At 50.6% G+C, this 25,864-nt stretch overlaps 2 protein-coding genes across 7 annotated transcripts; both read right to left on the bottom strand.

Moving 5' to 3' along the window:
• Window positions 1–292: 292 nt before the first annotated feature.
• INTS15 (integrator complex subunit 15) lies at window positions 293–13,464 on the bottom strand. 2 transcript variants are annotated; one of them, XM_069570141.1, is made up of 7 exons: window positions 12,910–13,464; window positions 11,504–11,609; window positions 10,866–11,087; window positions 8,307–8,472; window positions 5,065–5,589; window positions 4,186–4,225; window positions 293–1,089 (listed from the first exon to the last, which is right to left on the bottom strand). In XM_069570141.1, exons 3-7 carry the CDS (start codon window positions 11,046–11,048, stop codon window positions 888–890), a joined length of 1,116 nt encoding a protein of 371 aa, XP_069426242.1. In that variant the 5' UTR covers window positions 11,049–11,087; window positions 11,504–11,609; window positions 12,910–13,464; the 3' UTR covers window positions 293–887. The 2 variants fall into 2 exon arrangements, with proteins under 2 accessions (XP_069426242.1, XP_069426241.1); XM_069570140.1 differs by lacking the exon at window positions 12,910–13,464 and having other exon boundaries at window positions 11,504–12,067.
• Window positions 13,116–21,847, bottom strand: ZDHHC4 (zinc finger DHHC-type palmitoyltransferase 4). Of its 5 annotated transcripts, none has more exons than XM_069570146.1 (9): window positions 21,727–21,819; window positions 21,088–21,288; window positions 20,415–20,537; window positions 19,769–19,927; window positions 19,287–19,360; window positions 17,924–18,102; window positions 16,126–16,251; window positions 14,937–15,181; window positions 13,116–13,464 (listed from the first exon to the last, which is right to left on the bottom strand). In XM_069570146.1, the coding sequence occupies exons 5-9, from the start codon at window positions 19,319–19,321 to the stop codon at window positions 13,174–13,176; spliced, it is 876 nt and encodes a 291-aa protein (XP_069426247.1). In that variant the 5' UTR covers window positions 19,322–19,360; window positions 19,769–19,927; window positions 20,415–20,537; window positions 21,088–21,288; window positions 21,727–21,819; the 3' UTR covers window positions 13,116–13,173. The 5 variants fall into 5 exon arrangements, with proteins under 5 accessions (XP_069426247.1, XP_069426248.1, XP_069426243.1 ...); XM_069570147.1 differs by having other exon boundaries at window positions 21,095–21,288; window positions 21,727–21,816; XM_069570142.1 differs by lacking the exon at window positions 19,769–19,927 and having other exon boundaries at window positions 21,727–21,847.
• Window positions 21,848–25,864: the final 4,017 nt, after the last annotated feature.

The following is a 25,864-nucleotide window of genomic DNA, read 5'->3' as shown; positions in this document are numbered from 1 at the left end:
CACTGTTCGCTGTAACCGCCTCTCACACCTCACCTTCAGCCTAGGGGAGCCCAGCGATGGGGTTGCTGAGTCTCTATCCCTCCTCCCCAAACCAGTAAGTGAGGCCTGAGTTCTGTCCCTGAGTGCAGAAAGGACTTGTGACTGAAGCAGACAGACCCCGGCGCTCTGCACAGGGTGGGGAGCGGCTAGAATCGTATCCAGTCTTCTGACCAGGACCTCGGCAGACTGGGGAGGACACTTCCAGGGGCCCGGCCAGTAAGTTTTCAAACACATTCCATAATGGTCTACGAGATGGTTTAGAAAAAATTTATTTGAACATATGAAAAGAAACTTTAGGGAATCCAATAAAACAGAGAAGTTCCTCTCCTCGGTGCTGGGGTCACACTCACAGGATTCCCTGACCTGTACCAAGTGCTGGGTGCAAGCTTGCGATGCCAGTGGTTCAGCCTTGCTCCCTGAACTGTGGGCGTGGCCTGTGTCTCGGTGGGATGCAGCCCACCCGCGGGGAGGAAAGCCAGGCAGGTGGGCTCGGCGATGCTGGTCCCCCGTCCACGCCCTTGGCACAGGGTCAGGGTGTGCGTCTGCAACGACACGCTGGGCCACAGGCTCACGGTCCTGGCAGCTTCTAAAGGCGCCCACGCAGCTCTGCAGGGGGCTGGACGATGTCCCTTCTGTTGGCCGCATCTGGGCTTTTGCAGATGTTGACGGTGAGGAGGTGCCTAGATGCTGATGTCACTGAGCTCTGGCACCAGCCGGGTCCTGTGGTGAGGAGGGGTCGCCTGGCCGCCCCCATGGCCTCCTCTCCGCTCACCACCCTCTCCCGGGAAGGCTTCCTCCAAACCAGGCGCGGAAGGCACGGTGCCAGCTCGGCAGTTCACGGAGCTGGGCTAGTGGATGGGCCTGAACGGGAAGGTCATGCCTGAGATGAAGGTGTGCCCGGGGTGCGTGGGCAGGGCGGGGTGGGCAGCCGGGTGGGCTGGCACGGCCCCGTAGCCCAGTGGGGGCGTGTGGATGTGGGGGTAGAACCCAGGGGGAAGCCCCGTGTGGGGCGACTGCTGCACGGGGCCCGAGATCACCAGCTGGAGCAGGCTGCGGAGACAAGGAGAGGGGTTAGGGTGCGCCGGCTCCAACCGCGCCACCTGCCTGCCGAGGGCCATTGCAGGGAGGCGGCAGGCGGCTGACGGCACCAGGCCCCTGGGTGAGGAAGGCTGTGTGCACAGGAGGACGGAGGGGCTGACCTGGAGGCGGTGGGATGTGGACTGGGGGGGCCCGGAGAGGGAGAGGCCACAGTGGCAAATGCCAGGACCCTGCCCACAGCGCCGGGGAGCAGGGGCCCTGCGGTCCACAGGTGCTCCGGACACGGCCTCGGCGCCTGTGGTTCGGGGACAAGCGCGACCAGTGTCTGTTTCGGCCTCAGCCATCCATACCCGGGGGGTTGTTGTGACGGAGGAGCCACAGCAAAAAGGACGGAGGGCCACGCCTCTCCGAGGCATTCCGAATGGCTGAGTCCCAGCTAAACGCCAAGCACAGCCACAGGCAGCTGGCCCTGGACGTGACCCTGGCACCCAGCGTCCTGAGGTGGCCCAGGCCTGGACCCAGTCCTCAACCACTGTCAGGGGCCCCTCCCATCCCACTCCCACCCCCAGGAGCCTTAGTCCTCCCCTCCTCAACTTCCTTCCTCCTGGGTCTGCACCCTCCTCTCTGCAGTTCAGGACGTCCACAGCCTCTGCCTCCAGGAAGTCCTCCTGAATTCAATGTCACCTCCACTGCTGGGCCCTTCTGGACCCCCTGGGAGAGGCTCCTCTCTTTCCTCTTGTCCTCTCTGACCCGCCCTCCCCTCCCAGCACAATTAGCGGGGCGTCTTAACTTCCTCACCACCTCTAGCTGGGCCGCAGGGACTCAGCCTAAAACCAATCCCCTCCTTTGGGACACAGGCTTCCTCCCCAGCCCCGCTCCCCTGACCTCTGCTCTCCCAGCCTCACCCCAGGGTCTCCACTGTCTCACCCAGCTAGGGAATCCTGTCTGCCAGGCCCCCTCTATGCCCCTCAGCGTCCCTGTGGCCCAGGGCCGTGCCGTCCCCTCACATGGCCCTGCTCCGCTGCTGGAGTATCTCCAGTGGGACCACTTCATTCCCCTAGGAACCAATGCATTTCATCCTCTCCGTTTCACCCCCCAGACGCCTGCCCGGAGCCCCCCGGCCCCTCTAGCCAGCAGCCTGGGGAATAGCCTCTGGCCCATCCTTTGACCTCAAGTTCAGCCTGCGCTCAGCCGGTCACACCTGCCTGCCCTCCCAGGCCCTGGCAGGGGTGGTAGGTCGTGCCCTGGGCAACTGGGCGCACACACTGTGCGGTGGGGCCGCCAGGCACTCTCATCTCTGTCCTCACTGCCTGCCAACAACAGCCCTGGAGCCCCACCATCCGTGTTAAAAACCAAGGGGAAGGAACATTTCTCCGTATTGAAAAACCCTCGGAAAGAAGATTAATCATCCAACTAACTTAACTTGGCCATTCTCATTCCTGTAAACCCGCCCACCCGCACGCTGCGTTCAGCTATATACATTTACTGTGTTTAGCAAAGACGCACAATACTTTGGCCACCTGATGCGAAGAAATGACTTATTAGAAGAGATCCTGATGCTGGGAAAGACTGAAGGCAGGAGGAGAAGGGGACGACAGAGGATGAGATGTTGGACGGCATCACTGCCTTGATGGGCATTAGTTCGAGCCAGCTCCAGAGTTGGGATGGACAGGGGAGCGGGTGCTGCCGTCCATGGGGACGCAGAGCTGGACGCGACTAAGCGACCGAACTGATCAGCGCCCACGCTTCCGAAGTAACGTTACCGATTTCCTAAGTGTCCCTACGGATGGGAGGGTGAGGTTGCTTCCAGCTTCTTTGCTACCAGTGATGCTGCCTTTGCACGAGACAGCTTTGTACGCTCAGTTCTTTGCTTCTTGGATTCAATGAAATTAACCTGATTCAGAGACACACCTGGGTTACAAGGTGATGGGAGACGGGACAGCAGCGAACGCTCCTTAGGTGCTTCCTGCCTACCAAGTGCTGTGCAACCTGCTTCTTCTGCGTTCACTCAATTAATCGTCACAAAAATGCCATGATCGGGAGCAGGGCACGGGAGGCAGGGGGGCCCCGAGGCAGGTGCCATGGTTTTCTCGATTTTACAGAGAAAACGGAGGGAGCGAGAACGTGCCTGAGGCCATATAGATAGGCAGTGGCAAGGCTGGAATTCTCCCCAGCAGCTGTGTGACCACATGGTTCCTGCTCCTCACCACTTTTACCACGGCCTTCCCCCAAATTAGGACAAGAACCGCCACCACTGAGGGGGAGACGGCCGTGCACCATGGACAAGGAACTCTGCAAACGCCAGCTCGTTCACACCTGACTATGACCCTGGGGGCACGTGAAGCAGCGGAGGGGGAGACGGAGGCGACAAGGTGGCCCAGCGTCAATACAAGCCACAGGCAGAACCGCACTCGGAACCTGGTCTGTGCCACCCAATGTCAGGGCGCTGGCCTGAGCCACACGCTGCGGCCCAGGGCCGTGTCCCTGTCCTGCCTCCCTAAGGGCTGTGCCACTGTAATGTCACCAACGGTGACACAAGAGCACGACGACACACACCCACACTGACTTTGTCAGCGATTAAGGACACTCAGGGGCTTCCCCGGTGGCTCAGACGGTAAAGCATCTGCCTGCGTGGCAGGAGATGAGCAGGAGATGCAGGTTCCAGCCCTCGGCCGGGAAGATCCCCGGGAGCACTGCCCACTCCAGTGCTCTTGCCGGAGAGTTCGATGGACAGAGGAGCCTGGCGGGCCACAGTCCATGGGGTCGCAGAGAGTCAGACACGACTGAGCGACTAAATAACAACATCAAAGGACACTCCAGCTCACTCCAGCTTCTCCACTGACGCTCAGCAAGACGGCCACTCTTCTCACCCTTCCTATGGACGCTTTGCGGGGGCTTCCTCGCCTGCGGGTTACGCTACCACATCCACCTCCTCCCTACACTGATCGTCAGGGCCTGGGGGGATCCCTTACACAAAGAAGCCCTAGACCCTGCTGACCAGCTCTACCCAAGGAAGCTAGGACAAGGGGTCCGCCCTGCCCTGCACACCCCCCACCCCTGCCTCTACCCCCACGCCAGCCCAGCCAGAAGTCTGGGGAGGGCACTTACTTATTATGAGGCAGCCTGGAGCACAGGGTTCTCAGGTCATCTGAAATTAAAGGGACAGAGAATTAAGGAACAGCCAGCAGACGACAAGGGGAGAAGCTCCCAGATGTTCAAGGCCGCCGCCAGGATAGTCACAGTGCCTCGCTCTCATCTATCACTGCTCAGAAACTGGGTTCTCGTTTTTCTTCTGTATTTGCTTTAACACAACAGGCCCCCAAGAGAAGACGTCACTTAGGAAAGGGGGCGGCTCTGCTGAGGACCCATCAGAGGGGTGGGGAAGGGCCCAAAGAAAGCGGATCAAGGCTAAGAGGGAGAAATATGAGGCACACAGGTCACCCGTGGGGCTGCCGTCAAGGGCTGGGAGCCGGCAGTCAAAGAGCAAAGGCGGGCATGTCATCAACACCAGGTCACGCTCCCGGGCGAGTTCCAGGACTGAGCATAGGAGAACTGAGGAACCCCCTAAACAGGTGATGGGAATGTTTCCTGCACTCGATCGTGCGTTCCACTGTATATAAATTATGCCACAAAAGAAAAGAACTGCACAAAAAGAAGATTCCCTTGGAGGAAGGACATGAAGCTGTTATTATCCACGCTCTGGAGGAGCCCCAGGTCTGAGCAAAACAGCCAGGAGACACCGGGATGTCTCGCCGCGGGGTTCTACCTGGAGGCGTCCTGGGACTTCTGCCCTCCTCCCTGCAGTCACCAAGAGGCAAGACGTTTTAAAACCAGAGGAAAGAAGTCCTTGTCCATGAGCCCCTATTTTCTGTTTGTTTTCTTTTTTCAATTCTTTTTTTAGGTTTTTTTTTTGGGGGGAAGCCCCTATTTCCTTCCCCAGAGGGGGTGGCGGCCCCACCCTAGGGGGCCCGGCCAGCCATCACCCACCTCTCGTGCACAGCAGGGCCCCGGAGGCCATGGCCACCTGCAGAGCCTGTGCGAGCCGGTCCAGGGCGAGCTCGATCTCCTGGGAGGCGTTGAGGGGGTTCAGTTCATCCGCCAGCCTGTTCACCTCCTCCACCAGCGGGACCATGTGGTCAAAGAGGACGAGCCCCAGGCGGCCGTACAGGTTCTTCTCGGTCAGGTGCGCCTGCAGCATCAGGAGCACCTGCAGCACGCTCAGGTGCAGCTTGGAGTACAGGAGGTGAGAGTCCCGCTCCGCCCCGCCCGAGTCCTTCGGGACTTTGGCGGCGACGTGGCCATTGGCTAAGGGGGCCTTCTTCTTCCTTTTGTGAGCCAGGGGGGCCTTCACGCACCAGCGGATCAATCCGGTGAGCGGCGTGAGCTCTAAAAATCCTATCGGGAGGTTGGCGGCAATTGGAGTATTCAGGAAGGTGATGAGGATCAACCTGGGGTCCTCCAAGATCCAATTGACTATCATCTCAAGCAGGTCCAACGGGGGGATGAGATCGTCTGCAAACAAAGATGCATTCAGAAAGGTCCTCGGGGACAGGAGACGGGAAGATGGACCTCCCAGCTCACAGGACTCACCACCCGATTCCCTGTGCCTCTGTCCTCTCCCGAAGATGGTGTACCTCTGACTCCTCTCCTGGAACAACCCCTCCTGAGGGCTGGTTCTCACCTGACTCAGCGTCCCAGGACCCTCAGCCTGGCCACGGCAGGGCTCAAGAAACATGTTAAGTCGAAAATTCCCAAGAATTCCATTATGCCTTGAAGATTCCCTGTGTCAATTTAAATGAATCCACTCTCTGTATCTAGGGGTTTTTTATTCCATTGGAAAAGACCCTGGCGCTGGGAAAGATTGAAGGCAGGAGGAGATGGGGCCAACAGAGGATGAGATGGTTGGATGGTGTCACCAACTCAATGGACTTGAGTTTGAGCAGACTCTGGGAGATGGTGACGGACAGGGAAGCCTGGTGTGCTGCAGTCCATGGGGTCGCAAAGAGTCAGACACAACTGGGTGGCTGAACAACAATAACAATCTATATCCAAAACCGCTGCCACACTTCCTCCCTCCCCTGGGAGTAGGTTTCGTCCGTGTTTGGTGTCCCCTGTGGTCTATCATATGCGGTTAGCCCGGGCCCTCGCGGACGACTCCTGCTGTCTGGCGCCAGGATCCGTTCAGATGCTGAAGCAGACATTCAGCGCCAGCCCTCGCTTCTGCCACCAGTTCATCACCTCTGTCACCGAATAGGTTCGGTGACCGTTATGGTGGCCTTCGGGGAGCAGCTCAGAGTCCAGACAGTGATCTGTCCGCTGCTAATGTCAGCTGCCAGCCCCTGTCTAAGCTAAGCCTGGCCTCCTGTGATCCCCAAGATCTGGGACATTCCACAGCAAAACAGAGAAATTATAATGACAAATGCTGACACTCATTCTGAGTTAACCACGTGCCAGGCACGAGTCTCCTTCACATGGATTAACTCAACCCTCAAGCAACTCATCTATTATACAAAGGATAAGGAAGCTGAGACACCGAGATGCGAAGTCACTTCCTCCAGACTCACTAAAAGTACACGGCGGAGCGACTTCTCCGGCAGGCCAGGGATTAAGACTCCTCCCTCCCGGTGCAGGGGGCCCGGACTGAATCCCTGGTCAGGGAAGATCCCACATGCCGCATGGCGTGGCAGAAAAAAAAAAAAAAAAAGTACATGGTGGGCCCAGGACTGACCCCAGGGGGCTTTTAACTGCGAGGCGACACCACCTATCCTGGGATGGCCGCACGCTGCCCCTGGGCTGTCTGTGCGCACAGCAGCAGACTCCCGGCCTCTTGTCTCTGCAGCTGTGCAGCCTTCAGCTCATGACAAAGCTAAGGCTGACGGAGTCCCTGCCAGGCTGCTGTGGTCCAGGGCCACGTTTGAGAGCGGAGAGCTGGGGAGAGTGAGCCCCACATCAGTGTCAGCTCCCTAGATGCTCTTTCACAGGGGCCACTGGCCTCTCCCCTAAGATTATCTGCTGTTTTGTGAATGAACCGCCCATTCCCTGCTGCTATGAAATGACGGTTATCAGGAGGCAGCAGCTGTCTAGGAGTTGGACTTGGCAAGGTAAACACCGGTGACTGAGTCTGTCCCCTTGACTTCCCAAGACGTGTCCGTCTGGGAAATGCCAAGTCTCAGGCCCACTTTTCCAGCAACCCAGCCCCTCACACACCTCAGCTGAGGCATCTCCAGAGCCTGAAGGCAGTGTGTGTACACCTGCTGTGTACACATGTGCGCTGTGTACACACGAGTGTGTACCTGAGGAGCCCATCTCCACAATCTTGCTTCGGGGAGACCCGAGTTCTCTGCACCCATCGGGCAGGAGGGTGTTCTCTTTGGTTAGGTGAGCTCCTTCCATTTTGGGGTTTTGGAGGTGGAAACGCCCCAGGTAGGCCTTCCCGTTACCAGAGCGCTGGCCGCGACAACCGCTGTGCTGCTGGCGGACCCCATGCCCGCCCTCTGGGCCACCGCCCTGCGGCCCGTGATTTCCGTGGCTCCAAACTCATCGTGTTACACACATACAAACACAGAGAGCTTCTTGTATGCCAATCACACCTTGGCAGTGGTTTAAAAAAGAAAACAGACATCACTGACATATCAGACTGGCAAGCTGACCTAAGAGAAAAATACCCCGTCTCATGTCCGTTCGAGCACGAGTGGTCTTCTGTGAACACTCTTTCCTTCTCCATACGTTAATTAATCCATTTATTAATCCAATGTTAAAACCAATTTCTGCTCTTGTTGCCCTGGAGTAACTGATGAAAGGGCAACTGTGATGCTGTGAACTTGCTTTAACTAAATCTTTCCTATGAGAAGACAAAGGACCTGAACACTGTTGCCAGCTGTTAAGCGCTCTTGGGACGCCTCTCTGGAGAGGGCCAGGAAAGGTGCCCTGCCATGGTGGGGTGCTCACAAGTCCAGCCACCCATCCCAGACACCAGACCCTAGCTTGCTGGGCTCTCTGCCACTTGGACTGTTCAGAGTCAGCCAGATGGGATTCACTAAGGAGAATTCCCCATTAGGAAATCCCAGAGATCTAAGTAACCCATGCCTTTAGCTTTTAGCCTGAAATAAAATATACACTGCAGAGGGAAAAATAAAAAAACAAAGCATTTGCTGGCTGGGTGGTCAGTGTACATACCACTGGCAATCAGCTGAAGCCGTTTTGAGTGCGACAACCTGTTTAAAGTTTACCTGACGACAAGTCGTACAGTGCGGTGACAGAGGTGATGAACTGGCAGCAGAAGCGAGGGCTGGCGCTGAATATCTGCTTCAGTGTCTGAACAGATCCTGGCACCAGACAGCAGTAGTCGTCCACGAGGGCCCGGGCTAACCGCACACAATAGACCACAGGCGTCCGCTGGAAAGAAGCCACAGTCCATGTAACTAGAGGTGCGGAGCGCCAGCAGACAAGCAACCATAAACATACAGTGAAGATCAGAACCGGCAGGACCCCTCCCAGGAAGGGAAGATGTGACCAGCTTACTCAGAAGCAGGGACTGGCAAGTGAAAGCCTGCAGACCAAATCCTTCCTGCCACCTGCTTTTGTTTTATTCAAACACAGCCCTGCTCCTGCGCCACAAGGGCAGAGCTGACTAGGGGTGACAGAGATCACAGGACCTGCAAAGCCTAGAAGGTTGACTGTCTTGCCCTTTACCTGAAAGGCCTGCTGACCCCTGCTTTGAAGTCTACTTGGGAAAAATCATTCTTGACTTCAAGTGGGGAAACGACCATTTTTGTAACCCTACAGGTAAGACTCTAAAGGTAAAAATTAACAGTTGGCATCACTTTGATGTGCTTTAGGAGAGTCTGTGAATTGTCATGTGACTTACAGCAGCACTCTATCAATTTTTCTTACAATCTTCTCCTACTACAGGTTCCTACATCACCACCCTCTGGTCCTTTTGCCCTCCTGGTCAGATGCCAACCTGTAGCCACATTCAGCAGTTGCTCAGGATGCCAGTTCCAGGGCTGAAACAGGGCCTGGGTGTCAGGGTGTTGGCAGGGTGTCAGGCCAGGCTGTTCATTCAGGCACTAAGCCAGCCATCTCTTACACCTTTCCTCGGAGGAAGCTGCAGCGCATGCCACTGGGTGTCAAACCTGACCCAAGCCACAAGACCCTTTCCTGTTGTTGACATCTGCTTTCACTTTGCTAGAATGCCAGCACAACAGCACCGCAAGAGATAAATGCAAAATCACACGATGAATTTCAAGGCGCTAAACTTAAGCTAGGTTGCCAAGGGATAGAGGTTATCTCGAGGTTAAAGACAACACGAGAGATGAGTTCAGGGGCCCCAGAAATCAGAATAGTGACAATTAAGGTACATTTCACTAAGATTTACCTGTGTGCTACAGAGAACAACATGTATTTTTACTAGCCAAATGTTAAAGACTAATAAGATCACAGGAAAAAACACTGAGATAAATTTTTTAAAAACACAAATGTCATCAAGTCCTTGGGAATGAAGCAAGTTTGAGAAACTGAATGTGGTAAATTCTGTTAACGTAGCTGCTGCTGCTGTTAAGTCGCTTCAGTCGTATCCGACTCTGTGTGACCCCTGAGACGGCAGCCCACCAGGCTCCCCCGTCTCTGGGATTCTCCAGGCAAGAACACTGGAGTGGGTTGCCATTTCCTTCTCCAATGCATGAAAGTGAAAAGTGAAAGTGAAGTCGTGTCCGACTCTTTGTGACCCCATGGACTGCAGCCTACCAGGCTCCTCCATCCATGGGATTTTCCAGGCAAGAGTACTAGAGTGGGTTGCCATTGCTGAGGACCACGTTAATAAAAATTTTGAGTTAATAATACTCTAAATGGATTAGGAATTTTTCAACAACTTTGAGTAACAAAAAACCAAAACAAAATAGATCTTCCAAAAAACTACCTAACACAATCTACTGTGCGTGTGTGTGAAGTTGGCTTCAGTCGTCTCCGACTGTGTGGCCCCATGGACTGTAGCCCCCAGGCTCCTCTGTCCATTGGATTCTCCAGGCAAGAATTCTGCAGTGGGCTGCCATTTCCTCCATCAGGGGATCTTCCCGACCCAGTGATCGAGCCCATGTCTATAATGTCTCCTGCATCTGCAAACGGGTTTACCTTATTTCCCCTTAGATATTTAAAAATACTCTAGAAGGCTTCTATCTCCATATCCATTAGAAGAGCAATCAACTTAGAAGTGGCACTCTGGAACAACTCATAGGCTTACCGATCTAACTATAAAAAACAAGAATACTGGAGTAGGTTGCCACTTAGTTTTCCAGGGGATATTCCCCACCCAGGGATCAAATGTGTTTCCTGCATCTCCTGAACAGGCAGGTGGGTTTTTTGTTTTGTTTTGTTTTTACTGAAGGATAATTAATGTACAGAATTTTGTTGTTTTCTGTGGATTCTTTAACATAGGGGAAAAAATTCTCTAGAAACCAAAGTGAAAGTCACTCAGTCACATCTGACTCTTTGCAACCCCATGGACTGTATAGTCCCTGGAATTCTCCAGGCCAGAATATTGGAGTGGGTAGCCGTTCCCTTCTCCAGGAGATCTTCCAAACCCAGGGATCAAACCGAGGTCTCCTGCATCACGGGCGGATTCTTTACCAGCTGAGCCACAAGGGAAGCCAGAGAATACTGGAGTGGGTAGCCTATCCCTTCTACAGGGGATCTTCCCCACCCAGGAATCGAACTGTGGTTTCCTGTATTGCAGGCAGATTCTTTACCAACTGAGCTATGAAAGAAACATCTTCAGAGACTTGCAGAAGTACCTGGAGCCAGGACGCTGCACACTCCAACACTGGGACCCGACACACAGCCACTGCCATAGAGACAAGTTTTCCCAACAAGCTCATCCGGCTGTCATCCGCTTTGTTCCCTTGGGGACTGAAAAGGGATGAAAAAATAATCTGCCGGACAGAGTCCTTGGTTTGCTCCTGGAAATAATTGCACATGATTTCAAGAAGTTGGAGCTCCTGCAGTGAATTTAATCTCTGTAAAACAAATTCGGGAGAAGCGGGGAGAAATGAAGTGTATTAATTAATTCACACGGTAAGAAAACACACTATTTTCCCTCAGGGAACTTTTCACCTTCCTAAAGCCCGGGTCCCACGGAGTAGAACTAGATTGTTAAATGTAGGGAAATGTCCCTCTGCGTCATTATGCATCACCCTGTGGGATTCACGGTGACCTACGGTCTCTTCCTTTAACAAAACCTTGGAGACGTGGGGGTCACACACCGCGTAAAACGGGCAAATTGGCAGCTGCTGAAAGAACCAGGCCAAGGGCTAGGGCAGAGCCGCTGCTCCGAAGGGAGCTCGCGGTGTGGTCTACGCTTGTCACCAGGAAGGGAAGAAGGGAGCCGGGGTTCACGGATCGGGGCGGGGAGCCTGCAGGCCGCCCGGCGCACCTTGGGCTGCGCGCCGCGCTCCTTGGGCACCTGGAACACGAACTCCTCGAGCAGCTCCACGGGGCCCTTGTCCACGATGGGCAGCGGCGCGCTCTGCAGCTGGCTGCTGAAATAGATGTCCAGGTGGTACAGCACCTCCTTGGCGGCGCTCAGCGCGTCGCGGCGCAGCAGCGAGTGGCGGATGTCGCTCATGGTGCGGCCGCGGCGGCCGGGTCGCCGGGAGCGCCGACGGACTTCCGCTCCGGGGCCCCCGCGGACGCGACAGCCGCCGCCGCCGCCGCCGCCGCCGAGACAAAGAGGCCGCGGCCGGGCCTCCGCCCGCCGACCCCGGGCCTGCGCCGCGACACCCCCCGCCCGCCGCCGCCGCCCGCTCGGGCCCGCTCAGGGGGCCATCGCTGCCCCCGCCGGCAGCCAGCGGGCACCACAGCGGCGCGTCGACAGCGCCACCGACAGTCCTGTGAACCAGACGCCGCGGGGCCGCGCTGCAGCGGAGTCTGAGCGCGGCGACGGCGGCCCGCAAGGGCCAAGCGCAGGCGGCGGCAAGGGCCCGCCCTCAGGGGGCGCGCCCCCTGGCGGCCCGGCCCGCGGGAACGGAAGCGGCGGCCCCGCCCACCCTGACCCCGCCCCTGCCGAGGGGAGCCACACCCCCCACCCCCGGCCAAGGCTCCCAGGGCCTGGGGCCCCCCAACCCACGCCCCAGAGACCCTCCCGGAGCTCCCCTCGCTTTCTCCACGCGGCGTTCAAAGCTTGCGCGTCTGATTTCACTGAGCTTTTCCAAGGACAGGGTGGTGGTGCAGGGCCCTGGGTCAGGCCTTAGCCATCCATTCACTTTCAAGATTGAATCTAGTCTTAGCTCTCAGGGCTGCAATGACGCGGAATGATACCCCCTACCCGGCAGTTCCTATTGCCCAGTGCCCTCTGGAGCGTCCCGGCCAGCCTGGGAGGGCCGCAGGAAACCGGTATCCTGCTCCCGAAGACTAAGATCTGAAAATCTAAAAGCCCTCAGCACCTTCTGTGAATCCCCTTTTCCTTGCGTTCACCTTTCTGCAATGAATTAACTGGGGCTTAGTTCGGGGTTTTAAAAATAGGGCAGAAATGACTTGAGTGTGGCCACAAAAGGCCAGTGGAGGGCAGGCAAGAGGCCACAGAGATGTGCTTCCTGTAAAAGGCCCATCCTGGCCTGCAGGTGGGTCAAGGTGAGGATGCTGGATGTGGGTCAGGACATAAAAAAAAAAAAGCCATGGTCTTTCCCTGGGGACGATGGAAAGGACATCAAAGAGGGTGCATCCAGGGACAATTCCAAATCACAGGGACCCTCCTGCACATCAGTGGACACAGCCATGAGGCCCCTCCCATCTAGGTCCCCAGCCGGAGACCAAGGTCAAGAGGAACCTCTGAGAAGTCACCTTTGAGTCCTTTGGCACCAAGACTTCAGAGATGCTCTGTTCAGCCAGCTGAATGAACAGAGGATAAAAGGGTTTATTAGCAGGGTACCTGGCAAGGATTAGATACCCAGCAAATACTAATTTCCCCTCCTCTCCTTAGCCACTGAAAGCCAACTCATAAACACAGCAGAAACCAGAAAAACAAATAAACCAATGCTTAGATCGTATCCATATGCATAAATAAATGTATACTATATTTAAAAGGCAGCAGCACTCTTCCCATCCCTATTTCTTCTTTCTCTCATAACGTGCAGTAGCAGGTAGAAAGATCTCCCGAAGGTTGCTCCAAAGCCCATGCGAGTGGATGTTCCGGTAGGCCTGGGGCTCCGCTGCTGGGGGCCTGGCCGTGTGAGGACAGCGCTGGCACCAGGCTCGGCTGCCTTTGTGCCACTCATTAGTGGTCTGGTTAATGGCAGCCAGATACAGAGAGAAGCACAGGTAGCCCCCCAGGAGGAAGCTCAGCACCACGACAAAGCCCACCAGGAAGACGATCCTTGGGAAGGTCAGGAACAGGTACTGGGGACAAAGAAGCAGCATGTTAGACAGCCAGGCTGTGACCTAAGTCAGGGTCACCCCCACCAGCCAGGGTCTTGTCCACACACATGGCAGAGCTGCCTCCCTGGCTCCCCCATCTCTGACCCACTGAGGACAATCAGAAACACAGAGGGCATAGACAAAGAGCCCAGGAGGAAATCCTGGTGTGTATAAGAACTTCATATGGGATAAACGGAGTGCGTACATTGAGGGAAAAGGGGAAGGACACTCAGGAAATGGTGTTATGCCAGGTGGCTATGCAGAAAATAAACAAAAATAAATGCAGATCTTAGTTCATACATCAACATAAAGTCCAGACAGACAGAAAAGATCAGTTTCTCTCTGAAAACAATATGACCACAGAAATACAGGTACAAGGGTATTCACTGTAGCATCAGCCCCTCTTCCCAAAAGAAACAGGTTAAATGTCCATCCAGGAGGTAGAACAAAACTCTGGGATAGTTATGCTATGGAATAATAAGGAGCCATTAAAGTGAGGTCAATGTTTGTGCATTAATTTGGAAAAGATGCTGGTAATATATTGCCCACTGAGAAAGACAAAATGGAAAAATCGCCATGGAATCCTGTTTGTGTAAAAATAAAGCTAACTCTGTGAGGGTGTATGGCCATATAAAACAGATACAGGGGGAAAAAAGCCTGAAATAACAAACTATAAAGGTGTTTGCCTCTGGAGAGTGAAATTGTTGGGAGAGGAATAATTTCCAGTTATTTTTGTCCAAGATAGTTCAAATTTTCTTTTCACTCCCAGCTTTATAGAGATATAACTGACAAATGAAATTCTGAAAGTTTAAGGTGTAACAATGTAATATACACCATGATGATTATCTATATTACACAGTGAAATCATCACAGTAACATTAGATAACACATCAGTCACCTCATATAGTTACAATGTGTTATCCTAGTATCAAATAATTAGAGGGCATAACACACACACACACAACACCACCCTAAAATGGACTTATCCTACAATCCACAATCATACTCAATACCTATTTTCATACAGCAACTTATAAATGGAAGTTCATAGCATCCTCAGCAGTAACAGTCCAAAACTGGAAATTACCCAAATGTCCCTCAAAGGGTAACTGATAAAACAGACTGACCCATCCACACCATAGAATATGGTGTGGCAGGAAGAAGGAATGAGCTCCTGACACGCAGAACCACCTGGATGGATCTCAAAGAAACTGTGGCGAGGGGAAAACACCAGCCCCTAACTGCCACTGTAGGGTTCCACGGAGGCGACAATCGCGAAATAACACAACGGTAGAGAGGACAGATGGGTGGGAACCGGGCATTAGGGGTGTGGGGAGGAGGCTGTGGGGATCAGGGGAACCACCGAGGGTCTGTAGTGATGGGCAGAAGACCACCTTGATTGCAGTGGCTGTTCTGCAAACAGCCCGCGATGCGGTTACCTGAACAGCAGTTACCTGAACAAGAAAGACAGTGTCGACAACCTGCAGGTGGCCGAGGTCATCGACGTAGGTCTGCAGGTACACGTCTGACATCACCACCAGCCGGACCAGGAACACGGTGCTCACCACGGCCATGGTGGCAGCCGAGGCCGTCAGCGTCAAGAGGTAGGAGAGGAAGTACCGGGTGTTCCAGGCCCCGACGCAGTTGTTCACCCATACACAGTGATGGTCAAACCGGTGCACACACCGGTTGCACACACCTGCACAGCAACAGGGGAGCCACAACCTTGCATAGGTCCTTGGTAAGGACACCGGGCACACCTCCCGAGGACGCGACACATGGACACAAGCACTGAAGGCCGGGGGAAACGGCAGCTGCTGCCACCAGAACCGCGGGGTAAAAATTTTAAAGCTCATGCTTCCACTTAAAAGTCACATCAATTTTTTGGATAAAGATGAACGATTATGTCAATGTAGATGTGGATATTAAAGGAAAAGGATGTTTTGGTACTGACTCAGTCACTGAAAAACTACTACCAATGTCTAGAAGAGCTTGGGTGTATGAATCAGTTCTTCCAACTATAAACTTTATGAACTCTAAATACACATCAAGAATGTCCAATAAAAAATTGATGTTTACTGACAGAGATGTACCAGTGATGTAAAAAACACACTGAGTTCCAAGGAATTAATATGAAAAGAGAACATAAACAATCCATGAGTGATATTTTTATGTTTTATATTGATTACAGGTTAAGATGGTATTTTAGGTATGTTAGGTTAAATGAAACATATAATATTAATTTTGTCTATTTCTTGTTTACTTTTGCGGTGCAGCTACTGGAAACTTTAAAGTCCCCTACGCAGCTCACAGGACACTTCTGTTGGACAGCAGTGATCCAGTATCTCGGGCATGCCCTAAGAGGGTAGGCTCTGCCAGGACTGAAGTCAGCAAACGCAAACATCCCACAGAAGCATCTCTTGGGCAGCAAGCCCAGCCACCAAGGACAGGCTGTTGGACCGGACCCAGAGCTGAAGGCTGCTCATGAGAACACAAGGCTTCACCCCTCAGGTATGTTAAAGAAACCACGATCAGGTCCCTACCAGCAGTGGCCGCTTCTAGACGTATGTAACATTCTCTGACAGACAGAACCCACTTGTCTGCTGGGCAAGGGCAGAGCTGGAGGCGCCAAGGAAGACTTACTGCAGTGCTTGGACCGGGCTGGTTTCCTTAAATCACAAGTAGGGCACCTCACGTTCTTTGGGAACATCACTTCATCGAATTCATAAACTTGAAGGAACAGTAATTCGTTTGCTTTTGTTATGGTACCTGAAAAAAGGAAGGGCAAGTTGTCAGTTTTGAGCTATACAGTCGACTGGGTGTTCAAGCAATCTGTCCTGGCAAAATACAACTAACATTGCTAAGTTTAGTATTCCAAATAATTTATTTTTTAAATTAACAGCTTTACTGAGATATAGTTCATAAAACCAACTGACTTGTTTATAGTGTGCAATTCCATGGTTTTTCTAGTCACAGAGTTGTACAACCATCACAAGCAGCTTTAGAACATTTGCATCACCCCAACAGGAAATCCTTTATCAGTCAATCTTCACTTCTCTCTAGTCCCACAGCCCCTGGCAACCACTAATCTATTTTCTGTCTCTATGGATTTGCCTTTTTTAAACACTTCCTATAAATGGAATCATACAATATGTGGTCTTTTTTTACCTGGCTTCTTTCATTGAGCATAATGTTTTCAAGGTTCTTCCATGTTACAGCATGTGTAAGTACCTATTCCTCCTTATGGCTGAGTAACATTCCACTGAAGAGGTGTATCTCTTTTTATCTATTCATTAGGTAGTATACATTTTGTCTTTCAAAAATAGAAGTTAAAATAAAAGAATGGGGAAAAAATACCCAGCAAGTATCCAGCAAAAAACAGTGTAATAATATCAGACAGAGGAGCCTTGAGAACAGTGCATTACTAGTAACAGAGAGGCTCATTATATTTAGAAAAAAGAATCCAGAGATAATACTAATTCTAAACTTCAATACTCCTGAGTATGTATAACTATTATACACATAAATATTTAACAGCTTCAAAATATGTGAAGGAAAAAAATCTGTCAAACCTACCATTAGAATGAGATCACATACTCTGAGTAATCAATCAAAAAAACTTAGTATGAATATTAAAAGATCTCAACATAATTAACATCTTCATCTAATGGACTTATACAGTTGCCTGTATCTAAGAACTAGATGATATATACTCTTTAAGAACACATGGATTATTTACAGAAACTGACCACATACCTGGACATAATGCAAATATCATTAACCATTTAAAAGAAAATGTATCCTACAGACTGAAAGCTCTGTAGATAATACAATTAAGTGAAAGTATCAAAAAATAAAAGTGTATGGCAATTTTTAAATAGTTTTAAATAATCTGTGAGGCAAAGAAGCAAAAAATAAAGTTAAAAGAAAGTACCCCTGTGTGTCTGAAGAAGGACAAAAATAAAATTAGAAAACACTCAAAACGGAAGGTCAGGCTTCCCTGGCAACTCAGTAAAGAATATGCCTGCCAGTGCAGGAGACACGGGTCCGATCCCTGGCCGGGGAAGATCCCACATGCCTCAAAGGCAACAAAGCCCGTGCACCACAACTATTGAGCCCGTGCTCTAGGGCCCGGGAACCACAACCACCGACGCCCACGGGCCCTAGAGCCTGTGCTCAGCAACAAGAGAAGCCCACGCACCACAACGAAGAGGCGTCCTCACTCGTCACAGCGAGAGCAAAGCCCGAGTAGCGCCAAAGACTCCGCGCTGCCATAAATAAACAAGTAAAATTTACAACAAACAAACGTGAACGTTCAGGCACACCTTACAAAGCAAATCTTCTGCAAAGCCCTTAGAGGGATCACTACTTGTTTGTAACACTGTCAACGAGTCGGACAGTTGAGCAGTCACCAGTTTCTATATTAAGAGCCTCAACTTACCAGGGTCGGTTACACAACTTAGGGTGAAAAAAACCAGGTTTACAATCAGCAGCAGATAAGGCAGAAAAAGGTAATACAAAGAGAACTCCAGCTGTTGACAGAGGCCGAATATTTCCCAGGTGTATTCGGTATAAACCATCCCTTGCAAGATGAGATGCAGGATAACGAAGGTGTAGTTTCTGGAAGAAATAGGTAGACGACTTGTTCACAGGGGCTTCTCTGTGAAAAACTTGTAGCATGCTATGGATTTAAAAGACGCTTACTCCTTGGAAGAAACGCTATGACCAAGCTAGACAGCATATTAAAAAGCAGAGACATTACTTTGCCAACAAAGGTCCATCTAGTTAAAGCTATGTTTTTTCCAGTAGTCATGTATGGATGTGAGAGTTGGACCATAAAAGCTGAGCGTCGAAGAATTGATGCTTTTGAACTGTGGTGCTGGAGAAGACTCTTGAGAGTCCCTTGGACTGCAAGGAGATCCAACCAGTCCATCCTAAAGGAGATCAGTCCTGAATATTCATTGGAAGGACTGCTGCTGAAGCTGAAACCAATACTTTGGCCACCTGATGCAAAGAACTGACTCACTGGAAAAGACCCTGATGCTGGGAAAAATTGAGGGCAGGAGGAGAAGCGGATGATAGAGGATGAGACAGTTGGATGGCATCCCCGACTCGATGGACATGAGTTTGAGCAAGCTCTGGGAGTTGGTGACAGACAGGGAAGCCTGGCGTGCTGCAGTCCATGGGGTCGCAGAGTCGGACACAACTGAGCGACTGAACTGAACTGATGCTATGGAAAGTGAACCAAGGGACACCACTTCTTTTGGGCTTGAGACAAAAGTAATCATGTGAAACCTTTCACCTACTGCCTACCACACAGTAAGTATTCAATAAATATTATCAATTATCATCATCATCTTTGTTGGGAATTGAGGTCTCAGTATTATATATATTTCTTTTTATAGAAATCCGTGTCAATATTTTCTCATTCTTTAAATATTTCTATTTAAAATTAGGTATGTTCAAACCCCAAAGATATAAGGCAGATTATCCATGAGTAGAGGGTCTGAACCCAGGACTCTTGATCCCTCCAGCATTGTGCCCTGTAACATGCTGGAAACGAAAAAGGAACCTCCTGAAGCCAGAGGACAGCAACAGCTAACAAGCTAAACGGAACAGTAGATACTGCTACTGCTGCTGCTAAGTCACTTCAGTCGTGTCCGACTCTGTGCGACCCCATAGACGGCAGCCCACCAGGCTCCCCTGTCCCTGGGATTCTCCAGGCAAGAACCCTGGAGTGGGGTGCCATTGCCCTTCTCCGATAGAAGATACTACTAATACTTAAAACTCTGAAATAGAAATACCTTGTATGGAAGAGGTAATGAAGCACTCTTAGCATGGCTCTCTGAAGACATTCTGGAATTATATATGAAAATATCTAAAACAAAAGAGAACGGTTCAGTTTCATTTCTCGTTACCTGCCCCCAACTCCTAAACAAATTAGATGCTTCACTTTCACCCGGCAATATTGGTAATACTAAGGCGTGTTTCTGCTTATGAGCAGAGAACTGATCTAAGTGAGAACAGAGGAGGGCTTCCTGCAGCAGGCCTTCCTTTGATGCCCACTCCTCCGTTTCTACCCTGACCTCACACAAGTCACCAACTGGGGGGTCTTCAGGCAAAGGGAAACGAGCGGAGGGGCTGGATCAGGTGATGCTAATGTGAAATGCTAACAAAACCTTTCCCTGCCCTGCATTCAATCCTAGGTCCCAGAGTCCACTGGGAATTAGCCTAGGTCCCTCCCAGCCAACTCCCTCCCAAGGCGTTTCACCCCAATTCTGCTCACTCTGATCCCTGGAGGAGTGTGGGCAGCCTGATGTTCAGTTTTCTGTTCACACAAGCCCCAGTTTCACCCATCAGGGCCCTCCAGGCATACACTTCTCACATCCACGCCCAATTGCAGGTATCAGATCCAGAGAAAAACAGCCAGTCTTGAGAATGATAGCTTTGGAATATACCACAACTGCCATAAGTGAAAGAGCAAGTGAACGAACAAATAAAAATGGCATCACCTTTTCGTTCTGATGGAAAACTGGTGAGCCGTGTGTGTGTGTGTGTGTGTGTGTGTGTGTGCTCAGTCGTGTTCAACTTTTTGTGACCACGTGAACTGTAGCCCATCAGGCTCCTCTGTCCATGGGGTGTGTGTGTGTGTGTGTGTGTGTGTGTGTGCGCGCGCGCTCAGTCGTGTTCAACTCTTTGTGACCAGGTGAACTGTAGCCCATCAGGCTCCTCTGTCCATGGGATTCTCCAGGCAAGAACACTGGAGTGGGTTGCCATGCCCTCCTCCAAGGGATCTTCCGGACCCAGGGCTTGAACCTGCATCTCCTTTATCTCCTGCATTGGCAGGCAGATTCTTTACCACTAGCACCACTCAAGAAGCCCCAGCCTTTCACACTGGCGGTATCCAAGCGGTCTCCAAGCATCACTGTTACCTGTGCGCCTCTGCTGATCAGGCCTTGCAAGTAATGGGTTTTCGAAGCTAAGCAGATCATCACGAAACCAAGCAGCACCAAAGCCAGGTAGAGCAGGAAGAGAACCAGAAAGTCCATCCTGGGCTACAAAGAACAGGAGAGTGTGGCCGCTACTGAGGGATATATTCCAACGCATATTCACCGACACTGATTCCCTGAGTGGCTCCTCAAACAGAATTCTTCAGCCTTCAACCACCAACTGCCTCTCAGTGGGGCTACTCAGCTGGTCACCCTTCAAGAGTTTCCTAATCAAACCACTGTGGTCTGCCTTGTGGCATTTCCTGCCTGCAAATCCCAAAATCAGTGGGGAAGAATATGCAGAAAGCATCCGTCTTCCCTCAAATAGCACACCGATATGAAAGGTACCCAAGAGAATCTGCTGGCAATACTATTGGAAAGAGGGTCCAGCAGAGGAGGTCAGGGGCCAGGATCAGTAATGGCGTCTTATGAAGCAACCCTCCAGGCCAGTGACCCCAACAATCAGGGACCACCCTTGGGGACCAAAGTCAGTATTAAGAAACTGGAAACGGTTACTCTGGGTCCTGGCAGATATGATTCTGGGCAGAACTTCCCAATGAGATAACCAAACTGGAAACTCTCCACGAGATAAGACAGAAGAAATAAAGAGCAGTACTTCTCACGAGGTGATTCGGGGTCCCCAGCCTACATATTTCTTTTGTCTGGATAGCTTTCAGCCGACAGCTCTGGCGTTCCTCCTCCGAACATTCACGGAGAACTCAAACGGCATCTCCTCTTGCGCAGCGGCGTGCGCCTGACGCAACGAGTGGCACCCAAAGCTACAGGAGACATGGTTCCCCTAGGAGGCTGGATCTGGCTGCAGAGACAGCAATTCAACACACACGACATGACAGACTAGGAGTCGGGGGCGGACTCTACTGTGGGAAAGAATGTGAAAGTCAGAGGATATTGTGCCCCCTTTAAGATTTCCGGAGGGCAAAAAAGCTAATCGGGAAGAAATAATCCAAGAGACTTGGATCTCGGTGTTTATCCCTATACTTAAGGAGCCCACGATGGGGACCCAAAAGAAGGGCATTCCCGAGGCTACACTCCGTCCGAAGATCCCAGCAGCTCCGGCCATTTCCCCGGGAGCCAAAGCAGGGCTGGGGGGCGGGGTTAGAAAGATAGGAGGGAACATGGAGGGTGTCTGGGCGCCGGGCAGCCCCACACACAACGGGAAAGGACTGTTCAGATGGGGAGACATACGACCCTGCGCCAGCCCGGGTACCTAACACCCCAGCGGAGGCTGACTTACCGCCAGGATCTGCCACCAACCAGCTACGTCCTGGCTGGCGCCTCCAGGGCGCGTCCCCAGACTTCCGGCGGACACGTGACGTCAACGTGCGACGCTATTGTTGGTCCGCTCGACTTCCGGCGGAAGTGCTTGTGGAAGGCCGCGGGGGCGGAGCTGTCTGTGGCGTTCTGCTCCCTCTGAGGTGTCTGTAGTTTCCCGATTGGGCACTTCCAGACCGACGGCTGGAGGTCCAGATTTGGAGAGCCGTTGCCAAAAATCTTACAAAAGACTGTCCCAGGCCTGGTGCAGCTGAGGACGCCGGTGTTGTGAAGCAAACAGCCACCCGCTGACCTGAGTAGAGCCCAGTCAGGGCCGGGCTCCCAGCCGTGCAGGGGCTGGGGCAGCCCAGGACAGGCACACCTTCGCGCTCGTACACTGTGTCTTCGTGATGAACAGAGTTTGCTTTGCTTTCTGCCTGTTGCACCGTTTGGACTCGTCTGAACCTTTCCACTGGCTTTGCTCCTGCTGTGTCGGAACGGCTCTGAACATCCTGCCCCTGGGTGGTTGAGGATTGTTTGACTCCAAATATGGACGATAAGAAGGAAGGTTGTTTAATGATAGTTGAACCTGGAGAGAGAAAAGCTGCTTCCAAACATAGCATTGAGAAGGCCCCCGTGGGGTGGTTCCTTTGCCCTGACACCTCAGAATCCGCTGAGACCGGTCTATTCTCGATGAAAACATGAGCCAGGCCTATCCTCCCTTTGAGGGAAAATGTCTGTGATCTCCAAACATTGACATTAAAGCGCTTCTCTTTGCCTGTCTTTGCTATCTACCCCCAGCTTATTAATTCTTCTTCTTTTTTTTTTTTTCCCCTTTTTAAAAAACTTCCCAAGCTGGTCACTTTCTGATACATTATGTGAAAGGCATTCATGAACTTGAGGACACAGAACCGAGAAACAAAACCCCAAAATCAGAAAATATGATAGCACCAGGGAGGACTCTGATTATGGATGGAGCCTCATCAAGTATGCGGAGTGGACGGATTTCATCAGTGTTTTCTGCGGACTCACCCTGCTGGTTAATTCTGAGCTGGTAGCTAAGTATTTTGATTAGCTTTCATCACTCATAAGCACCGAGTTTTATTTTTAACCCCATTCATTTTTCTTTAGATGGTTTCAGTTGGGCCTCACTTTAAATCTTGGTTTGATTACTTGGGTATATTGTGCTGGACTGCTTTTCTTTAATTTTTTTAAATTTATGCAAGTAATACTATATTGTGTTCTCCTTGTAAAAGAATCAAACTATACAGAATGAAAACTTCCCTTGACCACCACCCCTCCCAAATCTCAGTACTTTGACAGAATTAATCACTTATTTAGTGTGTATCTTCCACAACTCTTTATACATTTATACATTGTTGTTTAGTCACCCAGTCATGTCCGACTTTTCACAACCCCATAGACTGCAGCACGCCAGGCCTCTCTGTCCCTCACCATCTCCTGAAGTTTGCCCAAGTTCATGTCCATTGCATCAATGATGCCATCCAGCCGTTTCATCCTCTGACTCCCTCTTCTATGTACTTATTAAACAAATAATGTATTGAGGGACTGGGAAGCCCAGGTGGTTCAGTGGTAAAAATCTGCCTGACAAGCAGGAAACAAGAGACATGAGTTATATTCCTGGGTCGGGAAGATCCCCTGGAGAAGGAAATGGCAACCCACGGGAGTATTCTTGCCTGGGAATTCCCATGGAGGGGGAGGAGCCTGGCAGGCTACAGTTCTGGCAGGTCTCAAAAAGAGTCCGACGTGGCTTAGCAACTAAACAAAAACAAATTGAGGGACATCCCAGGTGGTCCAACGGTTGAGAATCCACCTTCCAATGCAGAGGATGTGGGTTCCGTCCCTGGTAGGGGAACTAAGATCCAACATGCTGCAGGTCAACTGAGCCTGTACTCCATTTGCAATAAGAGAAGGCCAGGGCACCACAACTGGAGAAAGCCTGCGTGCTGCAATGAAGACCCAGTGCAGCCAAAATAAAATTTTAAAACTATGTATCAAGAACCCAGTATACTCCAGGGACTGTTTTAGGCACTGGGGACGTAACAATAAAATGGAAAGATCCCTGAACTTTATAGTTTACATTGTAGTGTGTACATACAAATACATAATTTTTTGTTTACCAAAATAGCATTATTGTATACATAATGGTTCTACCTCTTGCTTGCTCTTTTTTTTTTTTTTAACCCCAAAGCATGTCTTGGTGATCCTTCACACCACTACATAATCATCTGCTATATTGTATTTACCTCACACGTACAATTCATTATTTGCCAGAGCCATAATATAGCTGCCAAAGTCTCAAACTCTGTTGCCTACAGGAGATATGCAGGCAACAATTCAATAAGGTGACGAAGTGGAGCAGATGTGTTTTGTTCTAAGCAGAAGTAGCTACCCAGACCAAAGGATTGTTAATTTGAATGCCAGTGTTTTAAGAATATTTGAAAACCCGGATCTTTATGACATCTAATTTTTTAATATTGGCAACTAAGTCAAGATTATGAAACAGTATTCAGGCCAAGCACAACATAGGTGCAGGACAAACTTAGCCTAAGGGTCATCAATTTGCAACCTTAAATGTAATGGTCCTATTATTAAACATTTAGGTCAATTTCAGGTTTTGCTATTGGAAACTGTGTTGCAGTGAAAATACCTTCATGAAGTTCATTACGCACAAGTAGGTATATTTTTCTAGGACAGCTACAGGAAGTAGAATTCCTAGGCCCCAGAATATATAGACATTGTTGTTGTTGTTGTTCAGTTACTAAGTTGTGTCCGACTCTTTGCAACCCCATGAGTTTTTTAGTTTCAGTAAATAGTATTAAATTGCTCTTTCCACTTCATATGTCTGAAAGAGCCTGTTTCTCCAAACCCTTGCAAACATTTGAGAGATCAGGTCCTTTTTGTTTGTTGTTTTGGCCACGCCACAATGCTCGTGGAATCTTAGTTCCCCGACCAGGAATTGAACCCTTAACCCAGGCCATAGCAGTGGACCACCAGGGAATTCCCAGATCAGCTCCTTTAATATATACATTCTGATGAGTTAAATGGCATTTTATTTATTTGTTCACCACACACTTATTCAGCACTTACTATGTTCCAGGTGCTGTTCTAAGTAGTTTAAAGTTTTTAAATATTTATCCTTTACTTTTTTTTTATCCTTTACTTTTTATAGTAACTCTATGAGATAGCTCAGTTGCTCAGCCGTGTCCCGACTCTTTGCAACCCCCATGGACTGCAGCATGTCTGGCTTTCCTGTGGAAGTTCAGGAGTCCATCACCCCAGGAGTCCTTCACCAACTCCTGGAGCTTGCTGAAACTCATGTCCACTGAGTCAGTGATGCCATCCAACCATCTCATCCTCTGTCGTCCCCTTCTCCTCTTACCTTCAATCTTTCCCAGCATCAGCGTCTTTTCCAATGAGTCAGTTCTTTGCATCTGGTGGCCAAAGTATTGGAGTTTCAGCCTCAGCATCAGTCCTTCCAATGAATATTCAGGACTGATCTCCTTTAGGATGGACTGGTTGGATCTCCTTGCAGTCCAAGGGACTCTCAAGAGTCTTCTCCAACACCATAGTGCAAGAGCATCAATTCTTCAGCGCTCAGCTTTCTTTATAGTCCAACTCTCACATCCATACATGACTACTGGAAAAACCATAGCTTTGACTAGATGGACCTTTGTTGGCAAAGTAATGTCTCTGCTTTTTAATATGCTGTCTAGGTTGGTCATAGCTTTTCTTCCAAGGTGCAAGCTCTCATACTTACTATGAATTAAGTATTATTATTATTATTATTATACCACTTTTATAGATGAGGAAATGGAGGCCTAGAGAAGTTAAACAGTTTCCCTTCAAGCCATAGAGTTAAAATGTATGAGAGCCATGATTCAAACACAGGCCATTGGGCTAAAGAATCAGTGTGCTCGATTGCTGTGCTGGGCTATCTTAATTACAACTGGCTGGTTTCTAGCGATGCTGAGCATCACTAGACATTTAGGTTGCTTCCGTGTCTTTTCTGTTGTAAACAATGTGCCACAGTGAACATTGGGTTGCATGTATCCTTTCAAACCGTGGTTTTCTCTAGATATATGCCCAGGAGTGGAGTT

Source organism: Ovis canadensis, chromosome 24 (assembly GCF_042477335.2).
Source record: "Ovis canadensis isolate MfBH-ARS-UI-01 breed Bighorn chromosome 24, ARS-UI_OviCan_v2, whole genome shotgun sequence".
NCBI classification, from domain to species: Eukaryota; Metazoa; Chordata; class Mammalia; order Artiodactyla; family Bovidae; genus Ovis; species Ovis canadensis.
This window is presented reverse-complemented; position numbering and strand designations above follow the sequence as displayed.

Coding starts and splice junctions, on each gene's coding strand:
- INTS15 (XM_069570140.1), bottom strand. CDS start 11,695: ATGAGCGACATCCGCCACTCGCTGCTGCGCCGCGACGCGCTGAGCGCC. Junction 4,226..5,064: donor GGCCCTGCTGTGCACGAGAG/GTGGGTGATGGC, acceptor CTTTAATTTCAG/ATGACCTGAGAACCCTGTGC. Junction 1,090..4,185: donor TCCAGGCTGCCTCATAATAA/GTAAGTGCCCTC, acceptor TTGTCTCCGCAG/CCTGCTCCAGCTGGTGATCT.
- ZDHHC4 (XM_069570142.1), bottom strand. CDS start 20,531: ATGGACTTTCTGGTTCTCTTCCTGCTCTACCTGGCTTTGGTGCTGCTT. Junction 18,103..19,286: donor CATTACCTCTTCCATACAAG/GTATTTCTATTT, acceptor TATTTCTTCCAG/AAACTACACCTTCGTTATCC. Junction 13,465..14,936: donor ACACTGTCTTTCTTGTTCAG/GTAACTGCTGTT, acceptor CTTTGTCCCCAG/TACCTGTTCCTGACCTTCCC.